The 25684-nt window shown below is 38.6% G+C and overlaps 1 protein-coding gene across 2 annotated transcripts in view; it reads right to left on the bottom strand.

The window, feature by feature from the left end:
* The window catches only part of LOC124161191, an 80607-nt gene extending 55971 nt beyond the window's left edge, over positions 1-24636 (bottom strand). For both annotated transcript variants that reach the window (XM_046537430.1, XM_046537429.1), the window contains exons 1-4: positions 24491-24636; positions 1363-1462; positions 509-599; positions 129-264 (exon numbers count right to left, since the gene is read on the bottom strand). In XM_046537430.1, the coding sequence (XP_046393386.1) occupies positions 129-264; positions 509-599; positions 1363-1441 (306 nt within the window). In that variant the 5' untranslated portion in view covers positions 1442-1462; positions 24491-24636. The remainder of the gene's footprint in view (positions 1-128; positions 265-508; positions 600-1362; positions 1463-24490) is intronic.
* Positions 24637-25684: the final 1048 nt, after the last annotated feature.

Raw genomic sequence — 25684 nt, forward strand, 5'->3', positions numbered from 1 at the left:
AAGTGTTCATAAGTAGATGGATGCAAATGTCAGCACAGACAGCAGAGGCAAGAAAAAAACTTCTGCATGAATAACACAAAATATGCAAATCATGTTAGGGTAATAATTGAAATGTTCAATTTTCTTACATTCACGGTGACTGGAATTGTGTCATCTGGGATTTTGGCATGGTTTTGCTCACGTTTGAGAATATAACTTCTGGCAAACTGCTGGATTATTCCCTGATTTTCCTTCAGGATTTTGGCCATTTGTAAATCAAAGGCCCTGAATAAAAAATAAATGAATACACAGTGAGTAACAGTGACTGAGAACTGAGCGGACAAGGAATTGATAAATAGACATATAAAAAGGTTTATCTGATTGCTATAATTTATGAAGATCAATACGTAAAAAGATTAAAGTTATGTATTAGTGACCAACTCAATGAGAAATAATTATTAAAGAAGAACTGTATAAGAGTCCAGCTGGACCCTTTATAATAAGGCAACACAAGCCATAGTTTACTTACCATTTCTCAGCAATTGTGTCAAAATAAGGTTGAACAGGATCATTATATGGTATCTTAGTTGAAGTTTCTATTTTCGGGTCATCAGTAATTTCTGGATAAAAAAGAGAATTATCCTATTTTACTGCTGGCAAAATTTATGAAATTTAATTTAAAAGCACACATTTTGTTGATCTGGTAACCTAAATGCATTAAATAAAAGTTTTCAGAATAACATGTCAATTGAAAAATTCAAGGATTCATCCATGCATCCAAATTTCTACGATTGAAGTTGAAGAAATATTACATTTTAAGCTAAAGCTAAATTAATCATGATAAAAATTAAGTGCTTAGCATTACCGAAAATTTTAATATCGTCATGGAGGAGTCTTATATGTATGTACATGGAGTTTTATTTTCCCATCTAAATGACCACATGTCATCGATAATAACTGATGCAGATAATGCAACATTAAACCCATACATGATTTAAGAATAATTTTTCATGCAAAATATTATAAAATATGAATCATGTAAAAGCTCGAGCAAGTAGGAAAAGAAGGGGAAAAAATAGAATTAGAGCTAATTAAAAGGATGGCAAGTAAATATATGATAATGCCGGAACAAGAGGTTAAGAGAGCAGCACAGGATCTCATATTATTGGAGAAGATTTTGGTTTATATTTTTGCTATGAAAACTATTTTGTCATTTAAAAAGTCTCAATTTTCTTGGGTAATAAACATTTTTAGAAACATGAGCTTGGTTGACAAATATGGTGAATGATGGGAAAATGTGATATCAGAGTTTGATATTCATCTTAACACATGGATAAAACAGATGAAATTATAATAAAATGCAATGGATACAGGCCTGTATACCTTCAGTGTAGCAGCAGGTGATGACAGAGAAGACTAGGATAATTGCAGTCAACGGCAGCCCCTTCATTTTGTACTTCATACTCTACTCTACTGCTACTCCCTGAAGAAAATAAAATCCATAGTAATAAAATAATATATAACAATTGAGTACAGTTAAATGCTGATCATACCCAAACAGCAAAGTGATATATTCTAGATATACATAATTAAATATCTATTTTTTCAATTGAGAGTTTAAAAGATATCACCAGTGGCATTGCCAGGAATTTCATTTGGGGGGGTCTAAAACCAGGGGGGAAAATAAAAAAAGTCACAGTACTAAGAAATGGGTTTTAAACTACATAATTTTAACACTTTTCATAATCGAAAAAACTTCATTTGTTAAATATGTAAATATTTTGAAAATTCATGATTTTTCAATACTTTGTTTTCTTTCATGAGGAAAAATAATTGTGTTTTTATATTTTGGGGGGGTCCGGATCCCCATATACCCCCTGGCTACACCACTGGATATCACTTACATATATAAAATGATAAAATATTTTCATCACCAAATACATACACAATCATGATCAAAACATTCCAATAGATATAATCTGACTGTGAGTCAATTATTTCATTCAGTGGGGTCACCCTTTCAAATCCAACATCTCAATTTTATAGGATAATTCTGTGGATTGATGGGAAAGATAAGTTACATAAAAAAAGCCTTCCTCATGCTGCCATGCTTGAATAACTTGAAAAAAAAAGCATAAGTGTTTGGGGCATTTTTTTAGTGTACCCCCCCAAAAATTTCTGGTACCCCCCACTGAGAAATTCCTCCGAACTTCCTCTGAACTTATCCGCAGAACATCTCCCGCTAAGGACTCTTCGCGCTAAAGTTTTCGCACAAAGGATTTTGCCAAAGGCTCTTCGACTCAAAGGCTCGGAGACACTAAGTCTCGGAACTCTTGTCTCCGAACTCTGTCCTACGAAGCAGCCATCAGAACCAGCCCACCTTGAGATCAAGACTTATATAGCTAGTAGGGTGGAGGAATACCTACACCTGGCAATCTAGGGGAAGTGGGTGCGGAGGCATAAGAATGCAGTTTGTAGTGAGAAGTACTCCAATTTGTCCTATCACAACTCTCTCTCCCTCCAACACCTCATCCTACTACGTCTTTCCCCTCCTTGAATTCCAATGGCTTGCCTCAACCAGCTATCACACCACTTGGCCATGTCTCCAACCCAGGAGATAGAGGAGAGGAAACCCGGCGGTATGCTGTTCTCCCCCAACCCCTGCTTGGATGACGAGATGTTTTCCAGAGGTCCCAGTCAACATGGGCACCTACCGGGAATTTTATACCGATGCAGCTAACTTGGACATTGCTGTATTCTCCCCACTCCTTTGCAAAATTCCTCCCCTCCACTCTGCCACTGTTCGGGGGTCGGCCAGCTCTCCTGCTCATCGGCGGTCTAGGCGTGCACTTCGGTCGACTGAGGGAGTGATTTCTTAAAAATCATTTTTGGTGGTGGCAGGCAAACGTAGCTTTGTACTTAGTTTTTCAAAGTATTGGTAATGTTTCTTATGAGATTATTAGTTATCATCCTTGTTTTCTGTAATAATTTTGATTTTGAATATTTCTACTTGGAATACACTTTGATTGAAAACGTCTCATAATTTTGTGACAATTGTTTCTTTGACTGCTGATTATTCCTGTTTGTGGAGTCTTTCCCTCATCCAGCTAGTGACAGACGATTGGAGTTCCCTGTGTCTGGGGCTTACGTTACAAATCTGCAAAATTTAAAGACGTAATGCCACAAGTTAGTGACATCATTAAGTTTTAGATCATCAATTAGATCAGAGAGAGACAACCCTTGCTGTAAAGAATTGTTCATAAGAGTGCCAATGGCTACAAACCACGTGAGGTGGATTCACAAGGCCAAGGAGAAGTGGAGAAGCAGAGAGCAGCCCAGTAAGAGTCAGTGACATCATGAAATTATCAGCCAAAGTGCCATGAAATTGTCTACCTATCAATCTTTTGCCGCTAATAGCTCAACAAATAGGCATTCACTGAAAGACAGAAAAATATGGGTCTCTTTGCTTTTCAAACCCCATTGCAATGGGCAATAATGAAAAAATGATACTATTTTTAAAATATGATTATATAATGATATATTTTGTACTATAAATCAAATATGTACATATATCATACCAAAAATTGGCCACTTACTTTACAAGGAGATAATTTATAGGTATCATTATGTCCTAATCAGTGGTGATTTAAAATTTTGACACCCGGGGTTGTTTTCTTGATGTCACTTTTTCATCTTTAGAAGTTTTATTGAATTTTTATATCCAGAGGGACAATTACACAATTTCACTTAAGGGATGAAGGAGTAAAATTTATACTGATGATATAAAATAGATATCTTTTAGATATGAAATTGACATGTAATGCTGCTAGGGTATAAGCAAATACATCGGTCCATTACTGTATACACTTTAATATTGGGTGCATTCAGGGGGAGTGAGCACTCAAATCTCACCATCAGAGCGGACCGCTACGTAGGTTATTCTCAGCTTCCCTAAACAGAAAAATTTGAGTTTACGTTACATACGGGCTTTTGAATCATCTAGAAACACACCAATGTTCATGTAGGACTAATGTTTGACCTCCCACCAATAAGTGACTGGTGGTCAGGCAAGTAGTGGCCGAAAAGACCAATCCAAGAAATGACTGATTGTGAGCATACATACTGAGCTGCTCGATAGTGATCACATTCAGATGGAAATTCCACAGCTGTTGAGGTATCGTTCTGAGGTTGATTGCTCCCAATATCATTCAAGGGATGAAGGAGCAAAAGTGATATTTGTGACATAAAGTTGATATCTTTTAGATGTAAAAATGAGGATAGTTTCATACGAAAATGGAACAAGTTACTATGACTTTTTGAGAGCCACACTGAGAGGGATACTATAATCAAAATAAAACTACATGCTACACAAGACAGTAAAATTTTACAGCAAATAGACAAAAATAATGTGATCATGCGCAACTAAACTCTCACGTCAGAGATTATAAAATATGCTATACAAGTTTTTTTGGAAATTTCACCTTCTCACTGAACCAGACACGAAGTCGAGGAGGGGGGGGTGTAGGAATGAGGACATCAGGGTCACAGATCAAGAAGTTTTTCAAACTCTGATTATATTAATCTTTGCACCATAATATGTTTAAATTATTCAAAGAATCGGGCGTATTTCAGTTACGAACTCCAATGGAGACTAAAAGATAGTAACGGCCATTTTAGTAGTAAAAATTATGACTTTTAACTTTCAGCTTTACGTAAACGGTCAAAAAATGTAATTTTGTGTAAATGTATGTTTTAAAATATTTAGTATTGACTTTTTCTCGAGTCATCAGCGTAGATTATGTTGATGTTAAGAAATCCTCTCTCAAAAAAAGAATAAAGTATGATTACTTCGGCTAAGTAGTCAGTAAGACATAAACGGTGAGTCCAAATATGAATCTAAAGAGAGGAAAAACTTCGCCACGGAGCCCGAAAAAAACACTTGACGGACCAACGTGTGCATGGATGAGTTTCCTCATTGCATTCCAGCTGCTAATCATTCCTCAGGGCATTTGCCTCTGAAGTTTGACCCCAGGCTCGGTAGCCTGGTTGCGTCCGCGTCCGTCCTCGTCGGCTCTTGATGTTGTGAAGGCAAACGATGCAGTCATGGCGACACTATGGCACTCCTAACGATAAATTCAATGTTATTTTTTCCATGAGCCTGCCATTATAGTATCAAGGTTTAAAACACAATTCAAAAATTTGAAGTTACACCATCATATGAATCGAATTTGAATTTAAAACGTTGAACTCAATTCTGCCATGAGGAATACGAGGTTGTCCATCCACACCTTAAAATTCCCGCAAAACTCGTTTGAAAAATCTGTTACGTTTAGGATTCAAAGGACCAAACCAAATATTAGTCCAGCACTCACGAAAGATATGGAAGCCAATCGTGGAAGGGTTACATAACATTTAGGCAAGAAACGAAATACACAGTCACTAGAGGATCGAATGGGGCACTACCTTAAATAAAAGTTGCGCCACTTTACCCGCTAGAAACATGCATGCATGGAGGTATATTTCCGTATGTCTTCTCTCCTGTATATATTCGACAACTGAACAAAATTGCAATTTTATCCAGTATAATTTAGATACCCAAAACTCATAACCAGGAAGGGATGTCTCATTAGGAAGCCAAAACATATAATAAATACAATCTTCCATACAAATCCGGAATTTTCTCGTGGTTAGGATACCCGGCTCTCACCTGCGGGGCCCGGGTTCGATTTCCGATACCTGAATGATTTGTTGAACATGCAGCGAGTGAATAGGATCAGCGTTGAAAGACAACCTGGGAATTTAATAAAATACAAAGGGGAGTTGCGAGTTACGTCAAAACCACGCATTGACATCGATTTTTAAAGAGTCGCCATTCGCGTCGCTGAGGGTATTGCCATAGAGTAAGTATATACTTACTCTATGGTATTGCGATCCGAATTTAATGTTAAATAAACTTCAAAATAATTAAATTTATTTCAGGATGAAATAGTAAATGAGAAGTGCTATTTCGAACTCGTCCGGCCACACCATGAATATGCAGCGAGCACATGTGGTCCGGAACAGACCGACTTGAACTTTGCGTGAACTTAATAAAATACGAAGGAAAGCTGCGCGCTTCGTCAAAAAAAATGCCGTGGACGAACAGAAAGCGCCACACAGATGTTAAACGAATTGGGCTGAGAATATATATCTTTCAGAGGGACGCGGAGAACATCATTTTGGAATTCTTCAGGGTTTTCTTCCGCATCAGCTTGTTTATAGACAACAGTTTCGCTGGCTATCCAGCCAGCGTCTTCAGGTCGAAGGTGTCGGCTGTTGGTTTCTGCCTCGCTTATACAGTGGCGCAGCGAAAAAGCGCAGAGCTCAGAGAAATTTTAAGTTTAATCCATTTTACTTAATTGCATTGATTTTACTAATAGACTAGTGTAAGGATTAATAAAATACCCCTCAGAAAGCCGTAAAACTCATCATTTTGAACCATTTATCTTAAAATTCCGCAATTTATTAATCTCGCACCTACCGCTTATCCTGGTGGGTATTCCGTACACACCGGTATTCGTTGCACCTAAACCCCCCACCCCTAATTCCTAGCTGCGCCCCTGCGCTTATATACCGTGGGCTGGATGCTGGATACGATACATTAAGAGAGATACTTTGCCGAACGGATGGGAATGAGAATTTGTTTTTCCCCGAAAAATAAAGGGCTTAAATAATGCTAGGCGTAATTTCGTTAGAGTATCTCCTATTAATTCGTTAACGGCTGGTGTTCTAACACGTATAACCAATGGGAAGCTGCTGGCTCACGAGCCTCTTTGGTAGAAGCGGAGTGGGGTGGGTAGCACTTAAGAGATTTTCATTTTTAATATAATGATATTTTTTTCTTTTAATTTATGAGAACCTGAGTAATAATGAAACAATAACACGTTTTGATGTTTTTAATTTAAGCTATGCAGCGAAAAATAAATTTATTTTTATCTTGCACCGAAATTCTTTTTGTTCCGTAGGTTAATGTATGGGGCACAATGTTGTACGACTATGGACCAAGTTCACCGGAATGTTTATGTTCAACCGCCAATAAAAAATGCGTAGAACCTTTCTCATCTTACATATTTTCTCAATTCTACACAAAACATTACATTGCCCGTGAAATAGATCACATCTTGCGAAGAAGTCTTTGTGAAACCCATCATCCACACGGTTTTATCATCCCTTGCAGTCATCGTAGTCCGGATTGGAAAGCTAAAGTTGTCGTCACTCAACGTTTCGTAGACTTTACGGAAAAGCATTATCACATTAATCACTCTCCGCTCTTATTATATGTCATTTAAAGCACGATATTGATTACCGTCGTCAATTAAAGCCCAAGTTTTACGAGTATGATTAGCGACCCCGATCATCCGTTTCTGATGTTTCTTAAGCACCAATTATAACTGCAAAATGAAATCGAAGTGTAAGGTTCAACCAGAGTCATTTCAACAATCAACCAACAATTTCCATTTCATAAACTGGAATTTAGCACGTATTTTTAGCAAAATATCTATCTGCAACTGACTAAGGTGCTTAAGAAGTAGGAACTTCCTACCCACATTTATTTCAGCGCCATTCAAATGCATGTTATCACCAAAATTTGAACCTCTAAGAATAATTAATCACACCTGGTGTTATGAAATTTGATGAGTGATACTTAAAAAATACGAAATTCAAAAACAAAACTATGCCTCCCTTTTGATTTCATGGCAATAAAATAGCAATTACTTTTATAAATACACAAAACTTAGCCAATTAGAGAATTGGACACGTAGGAACGGATTCCTCTTTTAAAAAATACATTAGAAGTTAGCCAGTCAACAGTTGAATTTATTTCGGTACCAATTATGTACATGTTATTACTCTAAGTTCTCTTGGACTATTTTATTACATTGTCATGACATTTGGTTGAGTAATACTTTCGGAATCAATGCTAAATGTAACAGCAAAATTTTACCTCCCTTTTGATGTGATGGCATTTTAAAAATAACCAAATAAAATAATAACTATTACATACACAATCTAATTTAATCATTCTGATTTTAGCCGATCCAAGCATGATGAGAATGAGATATTCCAAGCGTTCAACAACTGCCTTCCATTGTTCATACGTTCAGAATATCAAGCGGCTGCTGTTTCAAAGAGGAACAATCACCAGCACTAATCGCCACACGTTTCTTTCCATTTCGAACTAAATGAAAAACGCGATGCTTCCAGAAACAATTCCCATGATCTCACCACAGCCTCACGATTTCCTTGACCATGTACATCCTTGATATCTGATTCCGCCTCCAACCGCAAGAAGAGAATGGTGAAACCTGCGCCTCTGTAATTATACGATTGAAATATTAGGGACACGGACAAGTCTTGAGGCGTTAGTCACACATAGGGCGATTACAAGGAGCCTGAATATGCTTCTAAGGCTCACAATTAGAAATTCCGGACCCTCGAGCAAACGGCGGAGTCACGAACACGCAGGTCCTTACGGCCGGTACGTAGAAAAAATATTGGCGAATAATTATATTAAATCTTAAACACAAAATTGAGATTTACAGACCTGGGAAGTTCATTTAAATGTGGTGCTACCGAAGAATGATGAAAAGAAAATGGATTGACCGAGTAAGTAACGAGGAAGTGCTGAGAAGGGTGGGAGAAAAAGAAGTATCTTCTAAAATCCTTAAGCAGAAGAAGGGACCACTTAGTTAGTCACATTTAGAGGCCTGATGAAGACAATCGTAGATGGACAGGTGGAAGGGAAAATACAAATACCGAAAAAGGTCGGGCATAAATAGGAGGCGAAGCATGGGAACGGAGGTCATCGGAGGAACTGGAAGTTCCCGCAGGATGCGGATCAAACATGACTACCTGCGCAGAGTCCCAATATCGCGCTGTTGTATTGACGAGCGGTGTTTTCAGCGTATGTATTGTAAATGGGCATTTAATACATGTATACGCACATCTACGTGTATTCATAAAAAATAATATTTAAGTGCAAAAATAAATTTTAAAAAAGACACTATTAAAATTTGCCATTAGTACACTAAAAAATTACAGCAAAATTTGGCTTTCTCTGCTTTTCACTAGTTTTTTTTTAGATTTTCATAAAATTAATTCTTTTTTTGTATTGCAATTCTTTTGCAGTCTATCAAAGTCAGCACCAGTCAATACAGGCATTGGACAACTACCGCAACCGCAGTAAACAGAGATAACTGACACATGGAAACCACCACCAAAATTAAAGATTTATATAATATCTAATTAGTGATTCTGACATGTCCCTTTCAATTTTTAGCCTTAATATTACCGTTCACAAGTGAATTATACTTCTAATAGAAGATATGAATCATAAGTGATATGGTAAGAAAAAGGACGCTTCGAAAATCCAGCGACAATCATCGGTAGCTCCGATTAAAATCGCGGCAAACACTCGCTCCGAAAAAACCTCGGCTCCGTGCCCATCACAACCGTCCGGCGCTGGTTTGAGGGAGCTTGATGAGCATGAGAATTTTTTGCTGGGATATATGACCGCCCAAATCGCAGTTCTGGGGAAGAGGCGGTTCCGCAAACACTGAGAAACCTCCAAATGGCCACCACAGCGAACGCAGCAATTTTCGTGATTCCTGACGTCCGTGACCCGCAAGAGTCAAGGTTACGACCGCTGCCGTCGTGGAAGCAAGGTGTGATTGTAATCGCTGGCCTTGAACACTCCAAGAGTTGTTCCTTACTGCGCGGAGAAAATATTCGAAACTCAAGCCTGAATCACACGGTAATTTTTTTCCTTCCCTTCCGAGCTATAACTCCGATGATGGCGGAAAAAATGATCGTTTCACGCTATCATTTTCCGGGATGGCTCCAGGGACGGAAATTCCATCCCTTTTCCCCATCATTCTTCAGGTCCCTTCTTCCATCGCTGGTACCATCTTTCAGCAAATCAGAACGCAAAGCCGCTAGCAGCAATTGTAATGCCACCCTTGGTGCTCTGCTATTACTTGCAAAAATAACTCCGGGATGGAAGAAAAGTTCAGCATTTTCAGCTTTTCGAAAAAACAAGTCAGGTAAGTGTTTTTTTTAATAGTGTCTAATCATACATTGATCGGAAACATTCCTTTTTGGTCGATGTCCATTTTTGCTAATCCCGGGAAATTACATGATCGGATGAGTTACAATCTGTTTTCTTTACAGTCAATGTGCAAAAATTGGGCGATTCGTTGCCGAACACACACTAGGCGCGGATACATACCGAACGAGACTGAAAGCATGCTGATGTTCGCATTAAATAACGAAACGTTGGTGATAAGTCGAAAGTTTTTTAAATGCCACCTGCGACTAAAACTCAACTACTTTTCTTAATTATTCTTTTGGTAACGTTCGAACATTTGTGGCTGCAGTATGTAAGCATGCTTTGATCAAACACGTCTCCGCAGGCGGAAATACAAGCATAATGACAAACGGGCGAAAAGATAATATACAGGAAACACAAAAACAACGGGGCACGACTTTGACGCGAAGATGATATTATGATCGAGAAGTCATGAATAATAATTCACCTGAACAGGAAAGTAAGCCCCTGACCAATTATTTTCCTACCGCAGAGTAAAGGCATCGAACTATGCGAACTATTCGCTTTGAAGCCACCACAGTCACGAGCTAATCCTTACTTAAGGCCGATTTACAGAAAAAGCTGTAATAAATCATCAGTATGGAACACTTCTTCTTCCGCAATTATCTTTATCAGGCCGTCCTGGTTCATAATGTGACCGATTATGCTGTCCCGTCTTCATCACAGGGTTTTTTTTTTTAGAATTCTCTTTTTTCCCACTCTTCTTAGCACTTCCTCATCACACAATCGGTCCATCCATTTCATCTTCATCATTCTTTGCGTTCGTATACGTAGGAAATTCCCTCCTATAGTTAAGGACAAGCGCTTTCATTGGGACGATGATGAGCTTGTGAGTCACCTCGTCAATCAGGGCTTTTCCTTCCTTCGCAGTCACGATAGGTGATGTTGGAGGGAAGATCCAGTAGGGATGAGGAGGAAATACATCACATGAAGAGGATAAATTGCAAGGAGGAAGAGACTTGGTGTTGCTTTAAGCGGAGGTGTGAGAAGGAAATAGGTTTAGAAAACGGTCCTCCACCCATTGAACGATCAAGTCATGGCCTTGTTATTTTCCTTGGGAAAAAATACCCCTGACACCGAGAATCGAGCCGCTGACCATTAAGCTATCCGGGGTCTTTATATGCCATGCTAATTGTACCGAGTTCATGGCATGGTGCGCGGTCCGTTCAGAAAATAAGGGGAGCTAAATTTTTAAATTTCTCGCGAGTTTGGAGAGCTCGATTCTCAATTTCTTATTAGGTTAGTAAACATGCCTCTGGAGTATGATAAAATTTTCAGCTGTAATCATTGTTTACTTTGTCTGTCACGGCAGCTAAAGTTAGACGTGTTTTTATGAATTCGGCGATTTTCGGCTTGAACTTCATTGTTTATTCGTGATTTTTCGGCCAAAAACATTACTGTAACGATGCTCTAAACTCAATATTCGCCCGTCATGGCTCCTTGAGGCTTTTTCCTGTTGCCAAAAACAAAATAAACTTAAAGGACCGTCATTTTACAAGCAGAGATGGCATTAAAATAAATCGCTGACAGAGCTGAAGGCTATCCCAAAGATCGAGTTTGAAAAGTGTTTCGAGGATTGGAAGAGCGCTGGCACAAGTCATTATATATAATGGTGACTATTTTGAGTGAACAACACTAATGCAGACGAATAAATATTTTTTTCAAAAAACTAATTGTGTAAAAAAGTGCCCATTATTTTCTGAACACACCTCGTACATGGAGGAGGCGACCGATAACTTAGATTTATGTTAAGGAAAAGATCCTTGTTAATCTACAATATTCAATCTGCTGCAAATGATCAATAAAATTGTAAAAGACAGTAAAGCGGGTATTTAAAAAAATCTCGATTTCCCAAATAACAAAGGAAAAAAAAAATATGATTGAAGATGACTTTCGGCTCTTGGGCTATCGTTTTCACTTAACTGATTCACATTATTTTTGTTTGAAGATTTTCGCAGCTTCTTTTATCTATCTTATCAACGTAGAATTTCCCGAAATGAACTAGCAAGAATTCACATGATACCGCAAGACATTTTAATGCGCAACCGTTGAAAACAATAAAATCGTCATGAAACGACGCGTCGCGATGGTTGAATTTTTATTCGCATAAGACGGTACCACATTAATTACAGCATCATAGCATGAAATAGGGTGAATGGTAGTGAGGAATCATGATCTGAAATGTGCGATTTATCTTCAAATTCGCGAATTAATAACCAATGCGAAACATGCTATGAAAAGACCCAAGATTTCCATCGAACATTGGAGTTGGAATGAGGCCCTACTTCCACGTAAATTAGAGAGTCGTACTTTGGGAAGTCGGCAGACATTTTTACTTTTTTACTCGGCAGATTTATACCCTTACAAACTGCAATGCTAAAATTTCAATGTAAACAAAAGGAAAATTCCGAACTGTTTTTTGGCTTTCTGGTATTTCCGACCATTGCGATGGGGCGAGTTTGAATGGGGCGACGTGAAGGTCTCAGTTTAATATGCCATCAGATGAAAACCAATATCCTCGCAGAACGACAGTATTGGCTGAAACTTTAAAGAATTACTACATCGAACTTCATCTTCACTGTGTACTTCAAATGATACTACGTACTTGCGTCGAATTTCATTTATAAAAATGGATTTTCACGCTACTTATTTTGGGACCCGTATTTAAAAAGTATTCCATTTTATACTGGGTTTTCATAAAATAATGGAGCTGTTTTCAACAAGGTTCAAAGGGAAACAGAATTACTCACAGTTTATGTATTTTTGTTTTTAGAATTTGTCAAGAGCAGCAATCCGTCCGCCGGATGGGACGTTAAGCCATGGTCCCCTAGGTGCCTTTCGTTAGTAGGCTAATGTTGACGCCGAGTTTCTCTCTTGTTGAGCGACTAAGGGCGCACAAATTTCAATTTATTAATTATATAAAAAAACTGTTTGAGATGACATGACTATCTTCCAAATAATTACTGGAACTGCACCATTCTTTTATGACAACCCTACATAGGTTCTAATGACAATCCTCGTATGCGCATAACAAAATGCGGAATACCATTTCAACATAAATGAAGTTTTGTAAAAAAATACCATAAGGTGCGACGTAACAGAGCAAATGTAAAGTGGGACTCAGAACGCGCATCTCTATTTCTTATTTTTTCGTAACGGCTGGTGACCTAACACCCCCGTCTCACGCCTATAGAGGAAGCTTGCGGTGTAGTATGCAGATGCTGAATTATATTAAATAAAAATTAGAAACTCAAAATACGTCTAGATTTTCATAGAGTACATGAAAATTAAGTCAAAATACATTGAGATATGAAGTGAAACACTTTGCACTTTCCACATAAAAATTTATTACACTAGAGTCGACATGTTTCGCTGCACTGCAGCATTATCAAGAGTCTTAATAATGCTGCAGTGCAGCGAAACATGTCGACTCTAGTGTAATACATTTTTATGTGGAAAGTGCAAAGTGTTTCACTTCATATCTCATATTGGATCTCCACAAAGTATCTGCCTCATCCATCCAATTCATCAAAATACATTACTTTACTAAAAATGGATTTCAATCCAATAGAACTAATTGGAAGAATGTAAATGGATGATACAAGCCATGCAGCCTCGGTTTACCTTTAAACATCATAGCATTTTATTTTTTAAAGCAGTTGTTTCCAACAAAAATGGAATAATTAGGGCAAAATCTGAAGGAACAGTTACCCTGATAAGGAGCAAAACGGCTCATCCGCGCTGCACAAATGTCACCTAATGCACCGTCAGATAAGAACTTCCGTACTGCGCCTCTTGGCCAGAAATTCTTCCGCCGCGACTTCCCGCAAAATCTCTCTCATTACTTGCCGCGCCGCAGCCGCGTACGGAACAGAAATTTTCTATATTTTTACACATTGTTAAACAAAACTACTACTATCCCGATAAACCATGTCCAACCCAGCCAACCAGTTGATAGCCTTGCCAATCATCACCCTATACAGCCAATTTTTTATACGCATCTGTCCATGTGGTGAAAGTAGGCTGTTGTCTTTGTTAGCAGAGGCGTAAAAACTAAAAATTGAGAACGTGAATAGAAGCTTATTTTGACAACTGCACACAGAATGTTATTTACAAGGTAAATATTTTTTCAAAACTTCTAATATTTTATCTTTTTATTGATTCTTGCCATTTTTACTTTTTTGTTGCAAGAAGCAATTATTATCATTTTCAGTTCTTTCTCGATACTTAAAATGCAATAAACGACATTATTAAAACGAGAAGAAGTGGAAAAATATAGGAAAGGCTCATAGAAGAGTGACTTGAGGCAGTAGAAATGTTGCCTGAACTGTGGAGTCATAATTACAAATGTCTGCAATTAATGCATTATTAGTTGCCCCGAGCCTAGACTTAAAAATATAGTCTAGTTGCAGTGAGTGTGGAGTTATGGGCGGAAAGGATATAGGAAATTCGGGTTAACTTCGAGAGGTTGAGCAACATACGGAGGGATTTGCTTTGGAATATTTCTAGCTTTTTTCTGGATTAGTTTCTAGCGGGGACAAATCTCACAGCCGTAGAGGAGTGTTGGTCTGATTAGGAGAAATTTGAGAGCTTGGTATTCGTTGCTTGTTGATGTGTGGAGTCATTAATTGTGGTGCGAATCGTCGCCTTCGTGAAAAGTGTATAAGCGTACTTTTAGGAAAATTGATTCGTATTTTCATTGCGCGTGTCCAAGCGTGAATGAGTTGCAAGTGAGTGTTGAGTTAGGTTTTCACGAGCCTTCTCCTCTGCGCTGCTCAAGACTTCCTGATTGCCTACTCGGACAATCCAGTTGATTTACATCATCCTTCTGCAGCACCACATTTCGAATGCCTCCTTCCGTGATTTCTACGCTGATGTATTTTCCACGTCTCACTTCCGCAGGGAAGTATGCTCCATATCTAAGTTATGATAGGTTATTTCCTCACTTTAATGTTAAAATTTCCCGCTATAAGTAAATACTGTTAGTGGAATGCTCCCTTTGCAGGGGCAATTTTACCAATAACAGCTTTCTTGCTTCTTCCACCGCTAGTTATTTTGCTTCCCAAACAACAGCAATTATTCACCCCCCCCTCCTTTCGATTCCATATTTTACTGGCCTTCTTATCCTCTACTGCACACTGATATCTTAGTTTTCTTAGAGTTTATTTGAAGCTGATATCAACCCATTTTCCTGCTCATTCTCACCAGAATCTTCCTCAAATCCGTCCATGACTACTATGTCAACCGCAAATAGAAGCATGATATTTCTTTTCCATGGATGTTCACTCCTGACGCCTTTTCTTTGATTCCATTAGCGGCTTTTTCGACGTATACGTTGAAAATTACAGATGACAAAGCACATCCTAGCCTCATTCCTTGCTTCTTCATAATTAGGTCCTGATTTTTTAACCGCCACTAGGTTTTTATATAAACTATGGATGTTTCTCCTGTCATCGCAAATTGCATACAGCATCTTCCATCTCGACCTCTTCATTTATTATCCACTTGCAGGCCATCCGGCGTTGTTCGGGAAGGGTAGTTGGCCCAGAGAAGTGGGAAACTTTGAACTTTTTTACTCTTTGAGCTTTTCAAGAGTTGTGCCTACCCGTAGAGATGTCCAACCGTAAAAGTTCTTTGGCGTGACGTAACAAATGGTAATGAGAAAACTACGCAAAGGACGCGTCGTACGCAACCGAAAGTAGCACTACAAGGTTCAATAGCATGAGATGCACATAGGTACTAACTTTGGCCGAAATCCGTGCAGCCGTGTGGAAACGCATACTGGACAGGCAAACAGACATCCTCTTTCATATGGCGGTAGATCGTCATTTTAAGTGATTAAATAAATAATAGTTAGCCAACGTTTCGGAATTCGATGAATTCCATCCGCAGGGATTCATTGCAAGAGTCATATGAGGGTACAACACCTACATCTCATTGCTGACTTACCAAAAGCGACATAATTTTATGAGGGATAATTACCTTAGAAATTGTTATATGGTTGCATAGCATTTCTTGTCTACAATTGGGTGAATCCTTTAACACTGGAAGTGGTTATATAGTCACTAGTACAATAGTAAGTGGAACAAATATAAAATAGAATAAGCCATGAAAAGTAGGTCTTGTACCCTGAAATGATTCTTTCTTTGTAGACCTGAAGATGGAATTCATTACATTTCGCAACGCCGGCAAAAAATGATTTTTTAATCACAAAAACAGACGACATAAAATCGATATTTTTCACGAATATATTATAAAGAACTCCAATTATGATTATACTTGTTGAGTGCTCTCCTCTCCCGGGCCTTGCTGATAAGTTGCATCATTCTATTCACTAGTGGATGGATATGGAGAGACGGTAATGTTCCTTTGTTCAATATCACGCTAGCGGGAATTAGAGGAGGCACAAAATAAGCTAAGTGTAGGGGCATCCTGTTGACAAACCAACTTCCCAGCAGAGTTTCCTCATACTCTATTCACGCCTACGAACCACGGTATTCCCAGCTCCACTCCTCCTCTCGGCTTCCGTCGGTCTCCAATTTTAGGGAGAAACAAAAAATGTCTGCATCAATTACATGCACAATACAGACACGGAGATTACTTCCCTGAGATAAATCCCAACTACTCTCATTATTATTAACGGGAACTTCCATGTCATGAGGTTTTTGGGTGGGGTTTAACATTTCGAATGGAAAAGAGGAGAGAGGAATGATGAGGATCAAATGGATATATCGTGTGAGCAATGAATACATTCATTAGAATTTACATTAGGAGCATTCATTATGCTAGTAAGGAATGGACGATAGCAACAGTGGAGAAACAAAGATGGAAGCTTTCTAAATGTGGTGCAAAAAAGTTTCTCGGGTTTTCCACCGGTTGATGTTCTCCATGTCTCCCCTTGTTTTGAGCAGCGACTTGCTGTTCATCCTCAGGGGATCTTCTGAAGAGAGATGAAAAATTCAATTCAATCCAAGATACGGAGAACATCAACCGGTGGAAAAACCGAGAAACCTTTTTGCACCTGATACGCCGGTAAAACCATTTCTAAATGTGGTGTTACAGAAGAATGATGAAGATCAAATGGATATATAAAATCGTTTCTGGCTTTACTTGGTGGAAGTTCGATATATCCATGACGAAAGAACACAAATGGGAATTTCCACAGTTTTTACTTACACAATGTGTTGAAACCATGGTCGGTTGTTGAGTTTTGGAATTAAAAAATGTGGAAATCACAATTTATGTTCTTTCGTCATGGATCAAATGGGTAGATCGTGTGAGATGTACGGAAGTCCAAAGAAGAGTAGGAGAGAAAGAAGTATTTGGATAACCCTGGGCAGAAGACGAGACCATTTAACCTGGTAACGCCTGAATTAAAAAGTTTCTGCGATTTTTGTGGTACTCATTTAGCTAAGTGTCAATGAAATTCTGAGTCATTAGGTGCAAAATTTATTCTTTTACCACTAATAGTTACACTTAGCGGTACCATATGGTACCACCAAAATGTTTTCCATCATAACATCCCAAATATTAGGCTCACACCAAATAACCATGCTTTATATGAGATATGCATGTAATAATAATAATCACAGTCACATAATAATACCTTTTTATTAACAGTACCTTAGGTGTAAGTAAAGAAAATCGAAGTGTTTGCATTAAAATTCCGTTTTTTTTTTACTTGTTGATAATTCTCAATTTTCTAAGGGCTCTAAATGCGTTAATTACAGCTTTAAAATAGCAAACTTTTAGGAAAAATGTTATCAAAAACATTCTTATCGATTTAAAACTCTCAAAAACTCTAAGAAATTATGATAATTGACAACAAAATTACGTGTAGAACTGCACTACCAGCTAGTACCATTTGGTACTGCTATACAGTGGGCTGAAATCGAAAAAAGCTGGCCAAAAAAGTTTTTTATCACTTTTTAATTTGGAAAAAAATTACATTTTCAATTTATAAAATGATCAGTGACCACATTACTGAAATAATTTTAGTTATAACTCATTTTTTTAAAGCAGGAGACTTCTGTCAATGATCTCAAAAAAATTTCCCATTAAAAAAAATACTTAAGTTTTTTTGATACCGCTGCGTTATGTTTTAAAATGCTTAAATTTAAAGCATTCTATAATAAAAATGAACAATTTTAGAATCCCTTGAAGTGAAAGTTTTTATTCTAGCGATAATTTTTATTACTTTTATTTAAACAATTAAAATGTACTATTTTTCACTTAGTTTTAACATAATGTAGAGAAAAACTCTATGTTTTTCACTTTGCTTCACGAAGAGTTTTGCACCACATTATAAAATAAAGTGTCAAATTTAATTATCAATTGAAAAATCTTGCCCCAACTTGCCACCCCGCCTCTCCTATCAAGTTATGCGCGTAAGTAAGCGCGCTAGGCGGGTCACATCATGCGACACGATGATCTGATGAAAATTAACGTTGAAGGATGGATGGAAGGTAAGAACAAAAGAGGGAGAACTCGGATTAAACACGTGGAGCAGGTGATGAAGGATGTGAAGAAAAAGAATTATGCAGGTGTAAAAAGATTGTCTTAGAGGAGAAATGAGTGGAGAGCTGCGTCAAACCATTATTAGGATGGGTGATACTTGATGACGATATTGAAGTTTCTCATTCTTTTATTTCACAGAAACACAAACGCAGATTGGCACCGAAAGGAGGGACTTCGTGTTCCAGGTTCGTTCTGCGGCGGATAATTCGAGGTTGGAAGCAATCCAAATGAAGTGTTACAGAAGACTGATGAAGGTGAAAAGTTTTCTTGTATATTACACTATTACTTATACCACTTCTTTTACGCAATAGTGTAATATCCAAGAAAACTTATAATGGAATACCACAAAGTTAATAATGAGTTAGTGAATTTTGAAGGCGAAAAAGACTGTGGGAAAAATTCACAGTGAAAAAAAAACTTCGCCTTGACAAGGACCGAACTTTGACCACATAGAGGCGGTCGCTCTTTACTCTTTGCTCTGGCTTTCTCTCCGGCCGTGGCGCTGTGCGCACGATTTGGACTGCTTGTGGCATAATATGCTCAGCAGCCCATACCACCTTGTCAGGTATAGTCTTGAAATTTCCACATGGAATAATGATGCCTCGGTGGCTTAACTGGCTAAAGCACTGGACCGGAAATCGGGGGATCTGGGTTCAAATCCTGGTCAAGGCGAATGATTATTTTCTCTGTGGATTTTTCGCACAATTTGCGCATTGCGGGTGACTCTATAAAGATATCACCGTTGCTAGTCCCGGCATACTTAAAATAGTGAAAAGGATTGTTCGTCAGAGTTATGCGGAAGTTCTAAGATGATTAATAAAGAAAAAAAGTATTTGAAAGCCTTGGTTAGAAGACAAGACAATTTAATCGACTACATAAAAAGACGCGATGGTCCGATGAAAATTACCATTGAAGGATAAGTGAAAGGAAAAAACGGAAGAGTATGCCTCGGGTTAGATACATAGAGCAAGTGATGAAGGATGTAAAGCAGAAGAAATACGTTGGTGAGAAAAGATTATAAGATAGGAGAATTGAGTGGAGAGCTGGGTCAAAGCAATCTTAGGATTGATGACTATTGATGATAATGAGATACCTACAATACAGAATATGTCTCACGAGGAATAATTTAAGCATAGGAATTTCTACAGTTTAATCATTACTTATGAATTGTTATATTTTTTCATTAATTTTTATAATTAATTTGCAATTATCAATTAAAATTTATTAAGGAATTTTGTTTAATTATTAAATCATTCCTCGGACCATCGTGTCTAATGATGTGGCCGATTAATTAGTCCCGTTAAATAGACTACGAGGTGATGCATCGATGCGATCGCTATTCCATAAATTCTAAGTATTTCCAGGAGGTATCTGTGCTAAAAAAAAACGTCGTCTCGAATTAGAGGTTCAACTGAGTGATATAAAAATTATCGTAGAAGGATGGGTGGAATGGAAGAAGCAGAGGTAGGCTAAGGGTGAGATACATAGAGCAAATGATGAAGCAAAAGAATAATTTAAGTGTTAAAAGATAAGCCGACAGGAGAATTGAGTGGTGAGTTGCGTCAAAGCAATCTTAGGATCGATGGCAGTCGAGGGCTCTAAACCACTTCTCCGTCGTATTTCGCAATTTACCCATTCACACCCCTTAGTGATTAATATTTCTTGACCTATGCATTAACGATACATACAGTATTTACCTGTAAAAGCCGTGCACTTTTTTTTCTGGAAATGCCGGTGAAAAAAATAGGGGTGCGCAGCTTACACGAATCCTCCAAATTTTAACGTAAGCCGCGTTCCATTTTACCTCAAATTTTTATCGTTTATTTCTCCAAAGTTTAGCATTGAAACAAGGAAAACTTCGTAGAAAATATATTTCTAACATTATTTAACCTTAATAATCATGGAAACGTAAATTTATCGATTCAGGAACGAATAACGAGTTCTTATATTAGATCGCACCCAAAAAGCGTTAGGAATTTCCCCCCCCTCTCGCGCCGGCCTAAAAATAGGGGTGCGCACCTTACACGAGCATATATTGTTGATAATTCACTATTCGAGATTAGTTATTCGAGTGGCGGGGATTGATAACTAGCCAGACGTTTAAAAGAAAAATAAGATGCACCTTGGAGATATACGACTCGATATTTATCCCATCCAGAATTTGTTCATGTGAAGTAAAAATACAAGAGCGTAAATTGCAAATTTCTTGAATATTACATTTATTTCGTTTTTACCTATCGCATTACTTCTATTCTAAGCAAATTACTCAACGGCAACAACCGTGGTTGCTATAATTTTTTTCTACATTTCTTACCCCTTCTATAATGTGAAATATAAAAAAGGTACATTTCTTTATCTGAATTGTTTTCATTTATCGCCGCTGTGAAAATTCGAATTTCTCGTTAGTTTTAAATATAAATGACATCATGGTGTGGTCTCATTTACTAAACCTAATGGGTCCTGAACCGCACTACAACGGTATTACCTTTATTCACCTCTGTTTACGCTCTCGGAGGTTGGTGAGCGGCGAATTCTGCCGTTTTTAAATAAAATTTTCAACTGAATGGTACAATTTCAGTGTTTTATTCCCTAAGAAAAATATACACTCAATTAGGTACGAAAATAAGATTCAGTATGATTTTGGGAGAGCGCTTATTTTGGCCTAGTGTATTAACATTACGAATTATTAAATTTACCACGACAATTTTACAACAAAAAACGTTAAAAAGACACCATTAGAGGAAAACAACGATGTTTCCATCAGAAAATGAGGGAAGAGGAAGAAAATCTGGCTTTTTTCTTTTCGCTGACTTCTTGGAAAACTGATTAGGCGGCTAGGCAAACCTCAGTCACGAACCGAACATCGCTAGTGTACGGCTGAGTCAACCCGGTTAAACCCGGCAGAATGTGATGATGCGAAGCTTAATGAGGGCTCATAAGATGGAAGAAACCGATGAGAGGTCCATAATGCGGTCGTTCACTCAGACCCGAAATCGAAATTTATATATTTTTAAAATTCGAATGATTGTGGGGGGAGAGAAGTGTCAGCGGAAAATAAGTCTTCCTTATTCATCATTTCTCATTACCAGAAAACGAACAAAAGAAGGCGGAAGTTGTCGCCCTCTATGATTGGCAATTAAAGGCCGGAATGTCAATTAGCCGTTGCCTAGATACAGGCATGAACCACAGTCATGAACTCTAGACCAAAGAGGGGAGAGCTCTTCTTGGAAAATCTTTAAGATTTAGCAGTGATTTATAAGCACCTGTTGACGCTATTGGAATATTTCAATTAGATGAAAATGGTATGGTGCAAATTATGTTATAGGAATTCGATGCAGATAACGCATTTTTCTTGGACGCTTAATTTTCTGGGTTGAAAGCGGATTTTTTATTTTCCATCTTATGTGTAACAAATCAATATATGCATGCATATTTCGACACGTATCTTCTTTAACGCTAGTTTTGTTCGATTTTTTTTCTAAAAAAAACGCATAAAATTAGTATCCGTTATTTTTTATAGTACGGGCATCTAAACTCAGAATAGAATTTCTCAAATTAAGTTATCATACTGGTAATATATAATATCATAATAATAAAGAAAAGATACCATAATTAATAGTCGATACTTTTTTATGCCTGCGAAATATTCCGAAAACATCAACAGGTGCTTAATCTTTAAGATTCTACAAGAAAACTGAAATACACAGTTTCTTTAAGGTTTTGTCGTGTTTGGATACCTGTAAATAGACAACGACGCATTGACGTAGCAATAAACATTCCGATCTCTGGCAGCCAATTTTTTTATATTGCTGAAGAGTTTCAGGCTCCTAGATAGAAAAACGTTAATTTATATAATGCTATCCATTTTTTTCGATTCTAAGCTCAGAGTGCGACGTCTTTTCACAATTTTTGTGTTACATTTACGAGGTCGCGTCCATAGTTTTTTTCTGGAACTCATTGCTTACATTGAAATCACACATTGTATAAAAGATAATTTATTTTCCCATTGAAGAAAGAAGTGACATAACAGCAAAGGAAAAGTGGAGCTTCAATTCACACAAACTCGAATGATGATGTGAATAAAAAGCAGAGTGAAACTCCGATAAACAACAAAAAATGGTCTCATTTTGATATTTACCTCCGACATTTTATTTTTGCCGCATATCCAGTGGGTTTCCAGAGGCTTAAAAGATCTCCGAAAAAGTCTGGGCTCTTTGTCCAACTGAACCCTTCCATATCCACTTAAATATAGGTATTAATTCTGCCACTGGATTGGATGGTATATTCACAACGGATGAAATTCGCCACGAAAAAATCGTGCTTACTATGCCGCTTATCGGTAAATCCGGATTCGAATTCCGGTAAAGCCAAGAGATTTTGCCACGGCGAATCATCCTTGGTGAATTTAAATTTACACCGTGCGTGTGACTGCGTACAAAATTACTTATGCCAAGCGGTTCTTTGCAAAACGTCCGTCGCAGAATAGCGACAAAGGAGGTTTTATTTCTTCGACAGTGGATTAGTCCTCTACGACCTCCGTCTCCTGTGCCACATTTTGAACTTGAGACGTCAACACCTTGTTCGGTAAAACCCAGCCTGAGATTCGTCTTGGAAGAAGATTCCTCGGTGATGTAACTTATAGCATACCTGACCGGCTATTGGGAGCAGTAGAGTAACTAGGGATAGGCTCTGGGGGGTGGGATGGCCGGGGGTGGCGACCCCCCACCACTAGGCAACGGGGTCCGGGAAAATTTTTGAAAAATGACATGCCTGGAAATACATTTTACATCATTTTGGCACTTACGACTTTAAGCAGATGAAGTTATTGCATGACAAAACTAGATAACATTTTAAAATAATTTTTAAATTTCTATGAGGCCTTGGAGGGGATCAATCCCCTTATTCCCCCCATAGTTAAGCCACTGATTGGGAGAACCAGGTTCGGATCCCGGCTAAGCCAAATGATATTTTCACGTCGAATTCCAACCTTGGTGTACTTAACTTACATTCACCATGCGGGTGACTGAGTACGAAGTTGCTTGTTTCACGCAGTGCTTTGGTTCGGATGTTGTTGTGTGCAAGCTAAGAAAGAAGACTATTAGCTCAGCGGTCGGCGGATTTAGATTAGTTCGGTGGACGGAAACTAGTCGTGTGGTGTAGAGAGTCGGGGTTCGATTCTCGGTCACACCTATCATTTTCAGGCGGCCTAGGTGGTGTCGTAAGTACACGCCTGGCAAACGCAAGTTCGGGGGTAAGAGTCCGCCGGGGTAGGTTCCCCCTATCCAGGCACGACTCGTAGCCGTCTGAATAGGGCCAAAAAATGCGGCTGTTTGTGATGGTTCATCATTGTTATTAGTCGTATTCCTCCGAGGTAAAGGCCTTTCGTTCGCTGTTTTCGTGAAGGTGAAGAAGACTTCATCGGTTTAATTAGGTCAGTGGATAGTAACAAGGAATACGGTGCAGAGAATCAGGGTTCGATTCTCGGCCCCACATATTATTTTTAATACCAAAGATGAAGATAAATAAAAAATAAATGAATAAGAATGAGGTATTATCTGCGAAAGGGTTAAGGCTGTAGATTTTTCGCCGCGTATAACTTGAAAAGTAGGCGACGGATAAGAAAAATGGAACAATATGCGACCATTTAAGTCTCAATCTTATTCGACGATCATAAAAATTTGGCGAACAAACCCGTTGGAGAATGAATTAAAGGTTGCCGAGGGAAAAGTATCCCTTAAAGGCGGGACAGGACCGCGACGAAGGTAGGCGCTTGCCCAGATAGCAATTACGAAAGTGGCGGTGAAGTGTTGATAAGGTTGGGAGAGAGGAAGCGTGGTTTTGGCTTACCAGAGTGCGAGGCGCTCGATGTCCGGCTGGAAGCAGAGCCTCGGTTCGCGGGATGTTAACGCCGCCTCCTTGCCTCCAAGGCAACGCGTCCTCCTCGACACGAACAGAAGGCCACAACTTAACCACGCAGCACACGACACGACCAACTCTCGAAGGCGACTGGAAGGAACCGGCTGCATCATCATCGTCATCGGCCCCTCCGCAATTCCCCTCCAACCCCCTTCCCTTCCGCCCCCCCTCATCCTCCTCCTCTTCCATCTTCCGCCGCCGACGCACGGTGTGCTGGATCGCGAAAAACCTGGCAGGGTGAAAAAAAACTAAAAAATTTTTTTGGAATTACGCGATGGGTAGAGAGAGGGCGGGAAAATTTTCAATCGCTAAATACAAACCTCCATTAACCGGTAGAATACTTGAATAATATTCAGGAATTCTTCTCGGGCTCTACAGCAGGTTAATTCAGTCGTATTGGCCGATTTTGCGGAAAAGGACTTGTCTTCCATTCTTGTGGTGTGTTACTGTCTGTATGTCAATTCCACACAGTAACAAGCCTTGAGAATGGAAGACAAGTCGTTTTTTTATTTATTTATTATTTTTTTTATTTCCATTACCCCCGAAAACAGCACAATGAGGCCTTTACATCGGTAGTTTTTAAACAATCAACAGCAGACGATAACACACATCCATGTCCTGGAAGGGTCAACCTATCCAGGCGAGACTCGAACCCGCGACCTTCGGTGTGGTAGGCGAGGAGTTATCCCCGCCGCCACCGAGTTTTTCTAAAACGTCGGCCAATACAACTGAAATAACCTGGTTTAGAGCCCAGAAAGAATTCCTAAATATTGCTCACCCGGAAAAATTAAAATCGTTTATCACTTAAATAATGATTACGTTTGTGCCCCCAATTTCCGTAAAACCGAGCTAATGGGAAGAATTGAATGGAGTAATACTCCAGGAGTATTGATGCTATCCCGGCGAATTATTTGGGTATACTTTTCTCGGGAATTCCACCGGGTTAAAAACTCCATTTTTACGGACGATTCGTTTTACATTTGTATGCCCTGAGGATGGTTCCCGAGTCGGAGCTAGAAACGTCGGCAAAAATGGAGTTTTTAACTCGGTGAGAATCCCGAGAAAAGTTTAAGCACATACTGGGAAGAATGTTGGGTGCGTGGGGTAGGGAAAGGAAGAGAAGAG

Source organism: Ischnura elegans, chromosome 6 (assembly GCF_921293095.1).
Source record: "Ischnura elegans chromosome 6, ioIscEleg1.1, whole genome shotgun sequence".
NCBI lineage: Eukaryota > Metazoa > Arthropoda > Insecta > Odonata > Coenagrionidae > Ischnura > Ischnura elegans.